Source organism: Borostomias antarcticus, assembly GCF_949987555.1.
Source record: "Borostomias antarcticus genome assembly, chromosome: 14".
Classification (NCBI taxonomy): Eukaryota; Metazoa; Chordata; class Actinopteri; order Stomiiformes; family Stomiidae; genus Borostomias; species Borostomias antarcticus.
Genome location: NC_140247.1, coordinates 26,416,703 through 26,430,897, shown reverse-complemented (window position 1 = coordinate 26,430,897; position 14,195 = coordinate 26,416,703). Strand labels below are relative to the sequence as shown.

Below are 14,195 nucleotides of genomic sequence, written 5' to 3'. Positions count from 1 at the left end.
ACTGTGGATAACATTGGAGTTATCAAGTCAAGAGAGAGCATCTAACTTTTAAAGTTGGCGTCTGAAGACTAAGAGGGAGCTGCTGTCATTCTTGGCCTCCCCATGCATACTGTAAATGTTCTCTCTCACCAAGACTGTTTCTCAATCTTCCATGTTCATTTCTTTGAAGGCTAGTTACCATGGTTGCACCGGCGTCAGTTGCCATGTCATCAGCCAGCTCGGTGATTGTCAGGGCCGCTGTGAGCAAATGGCTTTGTGAGTGACTGTCTCACTAGCCTTGAGAGAAGATTATACAGAGTTCTAGAGCGGCGCAAAACAAAAATACGATATCATCCCTATATATCAGTTAAATTCTGACAAATTTGCGGAGGTAATCTTGGCATACCAAGATTTCATCTCTCTGTGCAAGTTAGCATAGTGTAGCTCTGGTTGTACTGTAGTACAAACACATGAAAAACTAGACGGAACCAATTTTAAAGCATGCATTTGTGGATTTTGCTATGCCAGGTGTTTCATATAAAACAAACCTCGGAACAACAGTCTAAAAGCCATATTCATAAAAGGCACAAATCAAAAGATTTGTAGAATCTTTGAACGACAGAAATTTCCACACTTTTCTACATATTCATGTGGATTTTCCTCATGTTAGGGAAGGGGCACACATTGACAATTTGAAACAGGTCCTCAAATCCCTAAGTGCGTGCCTGCACATTTAAATACAGTATGTATTAATAGAATGTCATTATGATCTTGTGCCATTGGATAAAGTTTCAAAGGTTCGTTTTTTAGCTATGGCAATGATAATATATTTCAATATAATTTGAAAGGGGAAACATCATGCTTACAAGAGTAACCCATGGAAACAACATCACGCTGTGTTGATACTGCTGATACTGTAGCCACCAATCATCTGTGATGAAGGTGGTGTAGCAACAAGTTGTGTCCCCCCCAAAAATGTAGCTTTGTTCTCTGTGTTGTAAATTCTCATGACTGAGACACCTTCCTGATGCACCACAACAGCATTGATTCAGAGATGTAGTTAAACATAGTTTATGGTTCATATATATATATATATATATATATATATATATATGTATATATATACTGTATATATATAGTGTACACCCGGTATATTCATAAACCCACCAATGGAATACAGAAACCCTTCTTTCTTTCTTTCTTTCTTTCTTTCTTTCTTTCTTTCTTTCTTTCTTTCTTTCTTTCTTTCTTTCTTTCTTTCTTTCTTTCTTTCTTTCTTTCTTTCCTTCCTCTCAGCCTCCTCACACCTCTTCCTACAATTAATACCACCATGGCATTTTTTTTTCCAAGCACATTCCTAACTGCCTTCATAAGGATTACATTTTGTCACACCTCTGTTGTGTGCAATGATTTCAAATATGATTGGATTTCTTTTCATAGCCCTGTGACTGCGTGTTCAATTTTGCTCCCAAAGGATTTCCCATCTAATCAGCGGCTATTACAATGCAGGGCTTTCAAAGTAGTAGGAAGATGTTCGCTTCCAAATCCACCCCCAACACACACATTCCCATCTGCTCACCACTCAATCTGTTACATTCATAGTCAACAGTGTCCCAATGCTGAGGGCTTTCATTTTCAAAGATCTTCTCTTGTCAAATCAAAGTAAGGCAAACGAACAACAATGTTTCACCAATACACAGTGGCTTGAGGCACCTTTAAGGATGAGGTCTGAATGGTGACGAATAAATAATTATTTATTTGGAGATTAAGGTTCTCCTCTGCCAGGGGTAAAATTAAATAATTTGGGCCTATGGGCGGGCCTGCCTGGATACAATTTCAAATAGGCCTACTTGTTGACCTCGGTCTGATTCTAACAGTGTAGTAGAATCTTTATAACTTACAGAACAGCTTCAGTCTCTAATGCCATATTCTCCGCACTGTCCAAATATGAGTCTTTGGGGAAGAGGCATTGTTCCAAAGCATTTTTTATAGTTAAAATGATATGACATTGGCACAGTAACAACCCACCACTTGAATGATCAATGCACAGTCCTTAAAGGACAATGCTCGTTTTTGACAACCTGGACCTTATTTACGACATATTATAAGACGTTTGACTCACCGAGATCACTTTGGTGTAGTTCGGAGGCATGTAGAAGAAATTTAAAATCCAGCGCGAGCCAGTATATCCATGTAATGGCGGTGGTCGGGGCACTTAGAATGCAGTTTCTAAAGATCTATTTTCTGCCGCGAAACGGTTGTTTTCATCAATCTGTCTTGATGAATCGCTAGTTGTGCTTACATAGAGCATAACTGTTGTGGTTTTTCACATGCCTCTGTAATATGATCTTTAGAAACGTCTTTAGACACGAAATAGCTTCCTCACTTGCTCCAGCACGCATGCGCACAGCGTGCTGGAGCAACGATTGCGCACTGTGCGAATGCGTGCTGGAGCAAGTGAGGAAGCTATTTCGTTTCGAAAGACGTTTCTAAAGATCATGGCATGTGAAAACCACAACAGGCCTATGCTCTATGTAAGCACAACTAGCGATTCATCAAGACAGATTGATGAAAACAACCGTTTCGCGGCAGAAAATAGATTTTAGATAGAACTGCATTCTAAGTGCCCCGACCACCGCCATTACATGGATATACTGGCTCGCGCTGGATTTTAAATTTATTCTACATGCCTCCGAACTACACTAAGTGATCTCGGTGAGTCAAACGTCTTATAATATGTCGTAAATAAGGTCCAGGTTGTCAAAAACGAGCATTGTCCTTTAAGGACTGTGCATTGATCATTCAAGTGGTGGGTTGTTACTGTGCCAATGTCATATCATTTTAACTATAAAAAATGCTTTGGAACAATGCCTCTTCCCCAAAGACTCATATTTGGACAGTGCGGAGAATATGGCATTAGAGACTGAAGCTGTTCTGTAAGTTATAAATAGGACATTCTACTACACTGTTGGAATCAGACCGAGGTCAACAAGTAGGCCTATTTGAAATTGTATCCAGGCAGGCCCGCCCATAGGCCCAAATTATTTAATTTTACCCCTGGCAGAGGAGAATCTTAATCTCCAAATAAATAATTATTTATTCGTCACCATTCAGACCTCATCCTTAAAGGTGCCTCAAGCCACTGTTCAAAGCCGGCAATACGTTACTTTTGTTCAAAGGCCTTACTGCAAATAAAGAGAAAGGACATATGAGCAGGAAGTCCGACAGCAGCAGGTTCCCGTGGTGAAGCTCTCAAGTTCTACAGTACATTTCTACAACCTAATGAGCTGAAGACCTGGAAGCAAGACCTCCAGGCGATAAACCAATGACCCACATCAGAGAGCACTCTGGACTGAAGTGCTGTCAGATATTTCCATGAGTTAACCTCCCAGGTGATCCCAGTGTTGAGGGGTGGAATGAATATATTCTAAAACACTTTATTCAGTCGAGATCACTTTAATCAAAATTGACCCATTTATTAGCATGCAATAATATATACGGCATATACATTTTTTACGCATATGAATTTTGACGGTGTGATCTGTTCGGGGGGCCCCCTGCCTTCCACGCATGTGGAAAGCGGCAATCTAGATGCCCCCCCCCTCTGGGCCGCTTGGGGCCGGGCCGGAAGAAGGAACGGCATCTAGCCCCCTGCCTCTATGACGATCAGAGTGGGCCGCGATCAGGAAGACGCTCGGAGGTAACTCAGCCCACTAAGACCGTCAAAGAGCGCCACAGGGGGACTGCTGTACATTATAGTCCCTGGCCTCCACGGGCCAGCGCTTCGTGGAGTCCGAAGGAGATACAGCCTAGTGTCTCTGCCTCCATGGTGACCGGAGGGACCGCTGGATGGCCCTTCGGAGATGTTTTGGCCCACGATCACCACGGAGCGCCACAGAGACTAAGATAGTGTAATTCCCCGGCTTCCACTAGCCGACGCATAGTGGAATACCAGAAGAAAGCAGCAATACCCCCGGAAAAGAGAGCAACGACAACAACAGAGACGACATCGAGAGAACACAGGCGGAGCAGGGGAGGAGGTGGGGAGAGCATGCAGATACAGCGATCAGCAGTAATGTCAGAGCGGATGCAGAGCAGAGAACGCGGAAGCAGCGAGCGCGCAGATACGAGCGATCAGCAGTAATGGCAAGAGCGAGCAATGAAGTGTTTTGACAGCTTAAATACATGCGCTCTAGCGAGCTGAACCAATGCTATGACAGCTGACAGTCAGCTGGTGGGTTGCGTCATACGGGGTGTGACTGATTAGCCTCTGCCGATTAGCCTGGCGTTGACATCCGTGCCTCGCCTGAAGTACGTCGGAGACTTCGTTTCTGATACCAGTACTTTGTGCTTTATTCACATTAGATCTAATCTAACCTACTCTGCCTCTCCAGTCCAGTGTTCCTGCTGAGAAGCTGGGTGATGGACCTAGGAGATGGCAGAACCTTCAAGCTTCAGCAGTGAGACACATCAGGGCTAAGACATGCCACACTGTCTTCTCCTCATGGGGTCGAGGTGACACTGATATTCTCTGAGTGCCAGTCTTGGTCTCTGTCTGAGTGGCTGTGTTCTCTGTCTCTACCTGTTGGGTACACACTGTAGGGCATGGCTGTGTGGGTGTGTCGTGATGGTGTTGGTAATTTCTGATAGTACAAAACTTCACAGGAGACTCAAGTCGTTCAGCCTTTATGGGTATTAATTACTGATAGAAAGATCCAATGTTCAAAGCCAACTTATTACTTGTGTAATTTAAAGGCAAACTAACAGAAGAAATACAGGAATGGCAAAATATGTTTGTTTCACATGGATTATCTTAAAGCTGTCTGCATCTTGAGCATCTGCCAATTTCATAGGCATGCGCCCCAACAATCACAAAAGAGAGATAACCCTACTAGACAAATATTGCTTTTTCTAAAGTTTTTCCAAAGTTCCAAACTGTGCCAATCAGTGCAGTCACAATACTTTCTGACATTATGGACATCCATAATTCAACATGATTCAAGCTTCTGGAGTTTTCCGAGGTTGAAGAAGCCTTTCCACTCCCATAATTCCCATTTGGAATTCTGCCCTCCTGTTGTCATAAAGCCAGAATAGAACAGACTCAGAGGGGCGCACACATTAGTGGGACGTGTTTGCTTCATTAACCGATACTAGAGGCATGGTGTGAATCAACACAGGTGCCCTGCTATGGGAAGATGCATTATAGGCCTGTAACAACTGAGGCTGGTGTGGTTGAAACATATGGTCAATTAATAACAATAAATCAATATGTCAAGCAAAGACTTTCCTCCCTGTTGACAGGAGAAACAGTCTTGTGTGTGCACTAATCTTTCTATTTAGCTGTAGGGTGAAGACAAATGTCAGAGTGCCAGACCTATTACCACGGGAAGGTGACCTTTCATTCATGGTGTGGGGGTGGTGCTTGGTACTGTGGCACACGGAATTGGGAAGGAGATTTAAATGTCAGCCCCTCTAACCTTCTAGAAAACACGTAAAAACCATACAGCGCGTCAGTGAGTGAGTGATGTATCATAAAGCATACTGTATTGTATGTGAAGTAAAACATGCTTAAAAGATCAGAAAATGTGTTTACAGACCAATGGTAAATCGGCAAAAAAAAACATTAAATACAATATGCTGTATCTGCCAAACATTACAAAGGGTAGAAAATAGAAAATGCAGGGATAATTGGATAGAACCATGTTTGATTAATGTTTTGGACGGCTACCAAGCGAAAGGGAACATTACAACATTGTCAAGGGATTTTTTACCTTGATGCAACCCACTCCAAACAACTCAATACTATATCGCTTCCATACACACATTTCAAACTCACGCTTCACCGAATATGAGAAAGAAGAAAATACATTATTATGGGGTAGCTAAGCATGGATACGGACACACTCTAGTTGTTTATGTGTCAATGGTAGATCAAAGTATTCCCATCCTCAGACACCAGGATGATTCCCCCCTCAGATTCCCTGCAGGCTTACCTCACAACATTGAGCACTGTGGGATCTGCTGGCGGCTCGGGGCCGTGCTCTGTCATCTCTTGCTGTCATTACCCTTAACATTACCTCCACCCCTGCTGCCAATCAAAACAGGCAGCTGTGATTGACCGATGGTATAGAGCAGAAGTGTAAAGGGTGTGTGTGTGTGTGTGTGTGTGTGGTGGTGGTGGTGTGTGTGTGGGGGGGGAGTTAATTAAGTAGAAATCAACATGTAGTAATTATCTGCTCTTGCATCAAATCAGTTTTTTGGGGGGAGGGCTGGCTAAGCATTTTGTAATCATTGTTGTTTTCTGAGCACAGGAGTCAAAACACTGACTGCACTGTGTGTTTGTATAAAATATGCACACCCACCAAGGTGATTTGCTTCATGGTCTCGCCTTCAATCATTGAGCAAACTTTGTCATCCGTGGACAGCCTATCAGCAGAGGTCTCTGAGGAGAACAAACAACCATTACACATCCCATCAAGTTAAAGGAGAGCCCATGCAATGTCCATCTCCTAACTTACTGTCACGTTCAAAAAGAAGAAGAAAAAAACACTAAAAAGCAGCTGTGTACTCCCATTTGGTGCCCATTAATTTTTTATAATGTGCTACTTCTCACAAATAAGACGGTTGAACACACTGTAGCATTTTGTCTGTTGATAAAGAGCATGTCCGTAGCCCCGAAGAGAGAGATAGGGAGGAAGAGTGAGGCAATTATTACATAGAAATAAACAACACAAGTCACACTTCCTATCTGCCTCTTTCTGTTTGTTCCCAAACATCAAACACATACTAATGATTATGCATAATCAACTCAGGCTGGGTGTTCTTCATAACTAGAGGAGGATGGAGGGGGGGGGGGGGGGGGTTCTGAATTGACAAAACCTCTCCACCATCAGACATGACCATTTGTTATCAGTCCCTGTCACTTCCAATGGTTCCTCCACTTGAGTTATAAACATGCCTCTGTTGAGCATGGCAAAGAAGGAGCGAGAGAAAGAGAGAGAAAGAGAGAGAAAGGAATAATTAACATGAACCCTCTTGTAGTCCGAGAGCAAATTCAGTCATTCTGCTGAACACACCCCATGCCTGGCGCTGACCCCTGACCCCTGACCTACACCTGCTGAGATACGCAAAGTTACTACAGCGGAGCTGCGCTATTCAGCTCCAGTAGCAACTGTAGTAACACAGTCCCGTGGTCTCTACTGCTATTTCATACCTGGTTACACAGGAATGGTAGTGCATTGACTGTGCAGCCACTGCCTCTGCTACAGCACGTGTGTGTTTGTGTGTGTGTGTGTGTGTGTGCGTGTGTGTGTGTGTGTGTGCGTGTGTGTGTGCGTGTGTGTGTACGCCTCAGCTGTTTTACCCCTGGAAATAAATGGGAGAAAGCCTCATGCCAGTGGATGTGCCGTTAAATAAATAATAGGATATCAAATGTTCTCGATTTATGCATAAGTACTGCCGTGCTAAGCACTTATTTTTCTTCCAACTGGTTGACTGTAATAGGCCAGGCAATGATCTCTTCTGGGTTGTGTGCCACCGCTCAATTGCTTGTAGTCCGACCCGATGGCAGTACAGTACCAATGCACCAGTACCAATGCACCATAGCATGTTGAAGCCCACAATTCAATGCTAAGATAATTGCAATCGTTCAATATGCACTGTCTCTAAAAAAAACAACCATATCATAGGGAAGTCATCACTCAGGAGTGCACACATGCCCAATCTACCTAAATCAGGTGAAGTTTCCCGTTTGGCCAGGTGAGGGCGCTAGCCTTGATCAACTTCTCACCAGTGATATATTATCTCCTCTCAACGACGGACCTCTGGATCCGCACAGAGCCTAGATCTCCTTTATTTATGTTCACTGTCGAAACAATCTTAAATTTTGTCATTATTCCTTTATTCCACTAAGAGGCTACATCTTAACATATGCACAATGTGCATTTAAAATGTTCTCATATGATGAATATTGCTACACGACCAAACTGTTGGCGGGATTTCTTCCTCGTGGTTTAGTTTGCTTGTTACCCTCACATGTGCTCACCTGTTGTCTGAAAACTAGGATGGTGCTTGAATGGCGGACAGGATGTCATGTGTCCAAGCCCTTCCCGACTACGCTTTGTGCCGTAACACATTTGAGACTACATAGCCCCTCTGACTGTTTCCCCCCTTCTCTAGGTGATGCTCGCTTTGACTGCTGCTGTTCGTCTTGAATAATATCCTACTGCCCATTATAATGCCGCTCACGCTCACGCTCCGCGCCTTTTAAACACTCCAATCATGAAAGAGATGGCGGGCGCAGAGCCTTTCCAACCGTCAGGTAAGCGGTTTCATCCTCAAACGCAGTTCCGCCGTGTAATCTTGATCCAGTAGGTTACAGCACGAACAGCACAAAGGGCTGGGCATAAAACAGCTTCACCTGATCACAGTTAGGATAAGAAAAAACAATTTCCAGGTCGGTTAAATTATATAGAAAAGGATGTGTTTCAAGGTCTGGAGTTTTCCTTTTAGTCTGAGACCCCCTGTTCCCTCTCTCTCTCTCTCTCTCTTTTTCTCTCTCTCTCTCTCTTTCTCTCTCTCTCTCTCTCTCTCACACACACACACACACACACACACACCCCTCCTCTTCCTCTGCATCTCTGCATTCTCTCCTCCCGCTTGTCGTGTGGGAAGCTCAGCGCAGCTGTAACGCGGCATACTTATGAGACAGGCAGGGATAGTTGCTATTACAAGACTCCCTCCTTCCTGCGTTTCCGGATACCTGATGACTGATTTAACTGTACTGTATTTCAACACAGGTTGTTGATTTCGATTTCGATTTTTGGATAATGGAGAGCGGCATTTTCTACATACCCGCATCGGACTAAAAGCTGCATTACTCATTTTACGCGTCAATCTGTAGCGGTCTCCTTTTTCTGAATCCCATTACGCGCGCGTGTGCTTCTTTTCCTTGGAATAGAGGCTGGACCAGACACCATTTGGACAGCTGTATGAAAGCACTGAACTGCATGATCATAAAAGAGACCAGTATGGTATCTGTCAGTCTTTTTGGAGGTGAGGAAACATGACTTTATTTCCTTCCCCTATTCTAGTAAATCAGGTGCTGTTTCGTTGTGCCTGACCCGTTACAGCTCAACTTCAACGCGTCCTCGGTAAGCCTCTCCGTGGACGGGGTGCCCGAGCTGCCCTCTCCTCTCCTCTCCTCTCCTCCTCTCTCTTGAGCTGGAGAATGCTGGAGTTGTTTTGCAGTCACTCCAACCACTGGTCCTCCTTCTGCACTGGCTTGGCACGGAGGTGGGCGCAGTGTCTCTAGTTGATTCAACACGGACATGTTTCATGGGGATACAACAACCGTGGTCATCTTGTGAGACGAATCATTTTTTCAGAACAAGTGGATCCTGTCAGCAAGAGACGCATCGGTTGAAATCGGAGTCCATATTGCGATACCGACTACTGAATGGGAACAGCACGTCTCGATGCACGGCCAATGTCCGCCTCACGAGAACACACGTTTAAAGACGCTTTGGGTAAGCCCTCGTTATTTTTTACGCATGGCAGAAAAGCTTTTCTGTTCACTCGATACGTTCCTTTATTTAGTTGTTTAATTGTACGCCCGTTGCGCGGGCTCTCTGGGATGATCAGCTTGTGAGTGAGCAGTGGGCACTGGGTCGTTCCCCCTCTTTCTTTCAAATTACTGTCGGTGCCAAAGGAGACAATAAGGAGATTACATAGAATATCAAATGCTCCTTGAGATTCAGATGCATTTTTTAGTAGCCAACTACTTGGATCAGATTCTCAGAGAAGATGCTCTAAGATTATTTTAATAATTATAAATTTGATTATTCTATGGTATAGGCTACTGCATAATTCATATGGACATTCAATTTCTGCCATCACCTGTTATTCTGAATTCATATTATAGACACTAGTACTTGTAACATTGCTGCCATTACTTGATGTGGTGAAAGAGTATACTGTATTTCATGCTTTAGGTTTATTATGTATTTGTTAGTCTGCATTAAATATGTTGCTGTAGTATGAAGAAAATAAGTAAGCCTACTAAAATCATAAATATTGACAAGCCAAGATAGCATACTGTATTGTTTGTGTGTGCAATACAACTATTTATTTTGATTGTTTGTTTTTGTTGTCTTTCCTCTCAAAGGTTGCTAAATGGTTTTCGGGGGGATTTATAAAAGGCAAAATGCTGCTTCTAGTTCTGTTGGCCTTTTCCGTATCGAGTACATTTTCTGACTTGGATTCTGACCTCTCGGCTGAGACCTGCAGTGTGTGCTCTTGCATGTCCATCGAGAACGTCCTCTATGTGAACTGTGAGAAGATAACAGTGTATAGACCGACACAGCTGCTTCCCCCGGCCTCCAGTCTCTACCATTTGAATTTCCAAAATAACCTATTGATCATCCTTTACCCCAATTCCTTTCTCAATTTCACCCACGCAGTCTCATTGCAGCTCGGGAATAACAAATTACAGAACATAGAAGGAGGGGCCTTCTTCGGCCTCAGCTCGTTAAAGCAGCTGCACTTAAACAACAATGAATTAAAAGCACTCCGTGCTGATACTTTCCTGGGGATTGAGAACTTGGAATACCTTCAGGCTGACTATAACTTGATCAAGTACATTGAAAAGGGAGCCTTCAACAAACTGCATAAGCTCAAAGTCCTCATTCTGAATGACAATCTTGTCCAGAGCCTTCCCGACAACATTTTCCGCTTTGCCTCCCTGACACATTTGGATATAAGGGGAAACAGGATTCAGAAGCTACCTTATCTGGGCGTTTTGGAACACATTGGGCGTATAGTGGAATTGCAGTTGGATGACAACCCATGGAACTGCACTTGTGATTTGTTACCTCTGAAAGCCTGGTTGGAGAATATGCCATACAACATTTTTATTGGGGAGGCAATATGTGAAACCCCTAGTGATCTATATGGCAGGCTTCTGAAAGAAACTAACAAGCAGGAGCTATGCCCCTTGGGGACAGGTAGTGACTTTGATGTAAGGATGCCACCTTCACAACCAGAGAATGGACAGATTACATCTAACCTGGCCCCCACCACCATAGCCCCCATAGCCACCAAAGCTCCTAAAACAACCAATCCCTCTAAAATATATGGCAATGGGATTGTAGCTGGTTTACCTCCTGGTAGAATAAATCCGATAGTCTCTTATCAGACCAGAACCCCTCCTTTATCCTGCCCACTGCACTGCACCTGCAAAGCCCACCCCTCTGACTTTGGCATTAGTGTCAGCTGCCAAGAAAGAAATATCAACAATCTAGCTGACCTGGTCCCCAAGCCCCAAAATGCCAAGAAGCTGCACCTGAGTGGCAATTACATCAGAGACATCAGCGCAGCTGATTTCCAAGGCTTTGAGGGTTTAGATTTATTGCATTTGGGCAGTAATCAAATAGTCACAGTTCAGAAGAGTGTGTTTGCTAATCTGACTAACCTACGCAGACTGTATCTCAATGGCAACCAGCTGGAGCAGCTGCACCCCGAGATGTTCCTAGGCCTCACCAACCTCCAGTACCTGTATCTGGAATATAATGCCATCAAAGAGGTGCTGGCGGGCACCTTCGACTCCATGCCAAACCTGCAGCTGCTGTACCTCAACAACAACGTGCTGAGGAGTCTGCCCGCCTACATCTTTGCCGGCGTTTCACTGGCCAGGCTCAACCTCAAAAACAACCACTTCATGAACCTGCCTGTGAGCGGCGTGCTGGACCAGCTGCGGTCGCTTACTCAGATCGACCTGGAGGGCAACCCCTGGGAGTGCTCCTGTGACCTGGTGGCCCTTAAACTGTGGCTAGAGAAGCTGAGTGATGGAGTGGCTGCCAAGGAGGTCAAGTGCGCCTCCCCCGTCCAGTTCTCCAACATCGAGCTCCGGCTGTTGAAAAACGAGATCCTGTGCCCCAAACTCATCGCCCGGCCCCCCTTCATACTGACCAGCGCCACCCCAGTGGTGACCTCCATGTCCCCCGCGGGAGTGGGCAAAGCCCCACCCGGAGGCCCCGTCCCCCTCTCCATCATGATCCTCAGCATCCTGGTGGTGCTCATCCTCACTGTGTTCGTGGCCTTCTGTCTGCTGGTCTTCGTCCTGCGGAGGAACAAGAAGCCGGCCGGCCGCCAGGAGGGCATGGGGAACCAGGAGTGCGGCTCCATGCAGCTGCAGCTCCGCAGGCACAACAAGTCCAGCAAGAAGGACGACCTGGGAGGGGAGACCTTCATTCCCCAGACCATCGAGCACATGAGCAAGAGCCACACCTGCGGCATCCGAGACTCGGAGTCGGGCTTCAAGTTCGCGGACTCGCAGCGTCAGAAGATCATACTGAGGAACAGCGCGGACAAAGATAAGGACTCACTCCCCCTGGATCCTCGCAACAAGAGACTCAGCACCATCGACGAGCTGGACGAGCTCTACCCCGGTCGGGATTCCAACATGTTCATCCAGAATTTCCTGGACAGCAAAAGGGATTTCAACAGTATAGGGGTGAGCGGGTTCGAGATCCGCTACCCCGAGAAACCACTGGACAGAAAGATGAAAAAGTCCCTCATAGGGGGGAACCATAGTAAGATAGTGGTAGAGCAGAGGAAAAGTGAGTATTATGAACTCAAGGCAAAACTTCAAGGTACCCCTGATTACCTACAGGTCCTGGAGGAACAGACTCAACTGAGTAAAATGTAAGACATTTATCCATTCAGCCCCTCCAACCAATTCATTTTACACAATCTCATACACACTCACACACACACACACAGTCATTGTGTGTTTCTCTGTCTCTCACACACACACGCACACACACACACACACACACACACACACACACACTCGCTCACTCACTAACTCACTCACTCACACACACACACACACACACACACACACACAACATGACAAAAGTGCCTTCTGGAAAACCTTAATGACCAATGGAGAACTGTACAAGATGGCTCCTGTGAGATAGTATGCTTTTTCTTGAGAAGCAATGTCTGTTGCAATTACAGACTTTTGGTAATTGATGCCATTGTAACATGTATGAATATCACATCATACCATAAGACACTATTAAGAGACAGATGTAGTATTTTTGCTGCTATTGAAATTGGTACTTATCAGATTTGTTTCTCTTTTTTTCAACCAAATCATTGGGTCATGAAAACAATGTTGGGTCTACCTCATCACGACCCCTCAACAGGTTGGGTTTTTTGTGGATCCGAGTCAGTATTTTGGAAGAATTAACATTATCAGTGACTGACATTTTCCCTTTGAATATACAATATTGGGATCTTCTATATTACCTGCAGACTCATGTCACCTGCTGGATTATACCACTGCTGGGGGTAGGGGGGTCTCTAAAGCCTATGTTTTCATATGGGGGAAGGTACTTCAAAACCAAGCAACAAATGTGGAATGATTCCATTACTTGTTTGTGTAAAGAGCCATGTTAATAGTGTTTGAATGAGATTGTGTTTCCTTCCTCTTGGTATATTTGGGTATGGCACACCATCGGGACATTCTTTGAAAGCCCAAGAAAAAAAGAGCTGCTTGCCATGTAAGCGTACCTGGATTTATTTTGTAAGTCTGCATTATTTGTATCTGTGGGACAGTTTGTAAATTACAACATAAGACAAAACAACTACACCGTGAAAAAGAGACTATACTGGAAAAATAAAAGTCACACAAACAAATATATGATTGATGACCCCTGTCTACTGTCAATTCGTAGTACATTTAACTACATGATTAATTTATTTTTCTATGCAGGATTATTTAAAGAGTATTGGTACTATTTAAAAGTGAAATGGTCATGTAGAATGCATCAAGCAATTCAGGCCCAGCTATCAAGCTACAAAATTATTTATCAAACTAAATGTTATGTTCCTTGAATTTGTTCAAGAAATTTGCTGGCCCAGGATTGAGGGTAATAGTGATACTATGTGACAATTTCACTATTGTGTTGCACGAGTTGAGGCCTGATAGTTTGTGAAGTTTAACAGTTTCCTTATTCTTATATCCCACAGTATCTTGTAAAAGGTTTCTTATTAACATTATGCAACCAAAATAAATGTGCATTAAAGTGATATGGTTCTGGAATGTTTGAGTGTCTGCGATAGGAATGGAATAGGAAGGTTGTGTATGAGATTATGTAAAAAAAAAAGATGAAAAAAAGGATGGAAATTGGGTGGAAATGAATTTGTTT

At 44.2% G+C, this 14,195-nt stretch overlaps 1 protein-coding gene across 1 annotated transcript; it reads left to right on the top strand.

Moving 5' to 3' along the window:
* Positions 1-10,183: 10,183 nt before the first annotated feature.
* On the top strand, positions 10,184-12,685 carry slitrk4 (SLIT and NTRK-like family, member 4; the record flags this gene model as incomplete). Its single annotated transcript, XM_084449300.1, has 1 exon — positions 10,184-12,685. One exon carries the CDS (start codon positions 10,184-10,186, stop codon positions 12,683-12,685), a length of 2,502 nt encoding a protein of 833 aa, XP_084305426.1.
* Between the last annotated feature and the right edge of the window lie 1,510 nt (positions 12,686-14,195).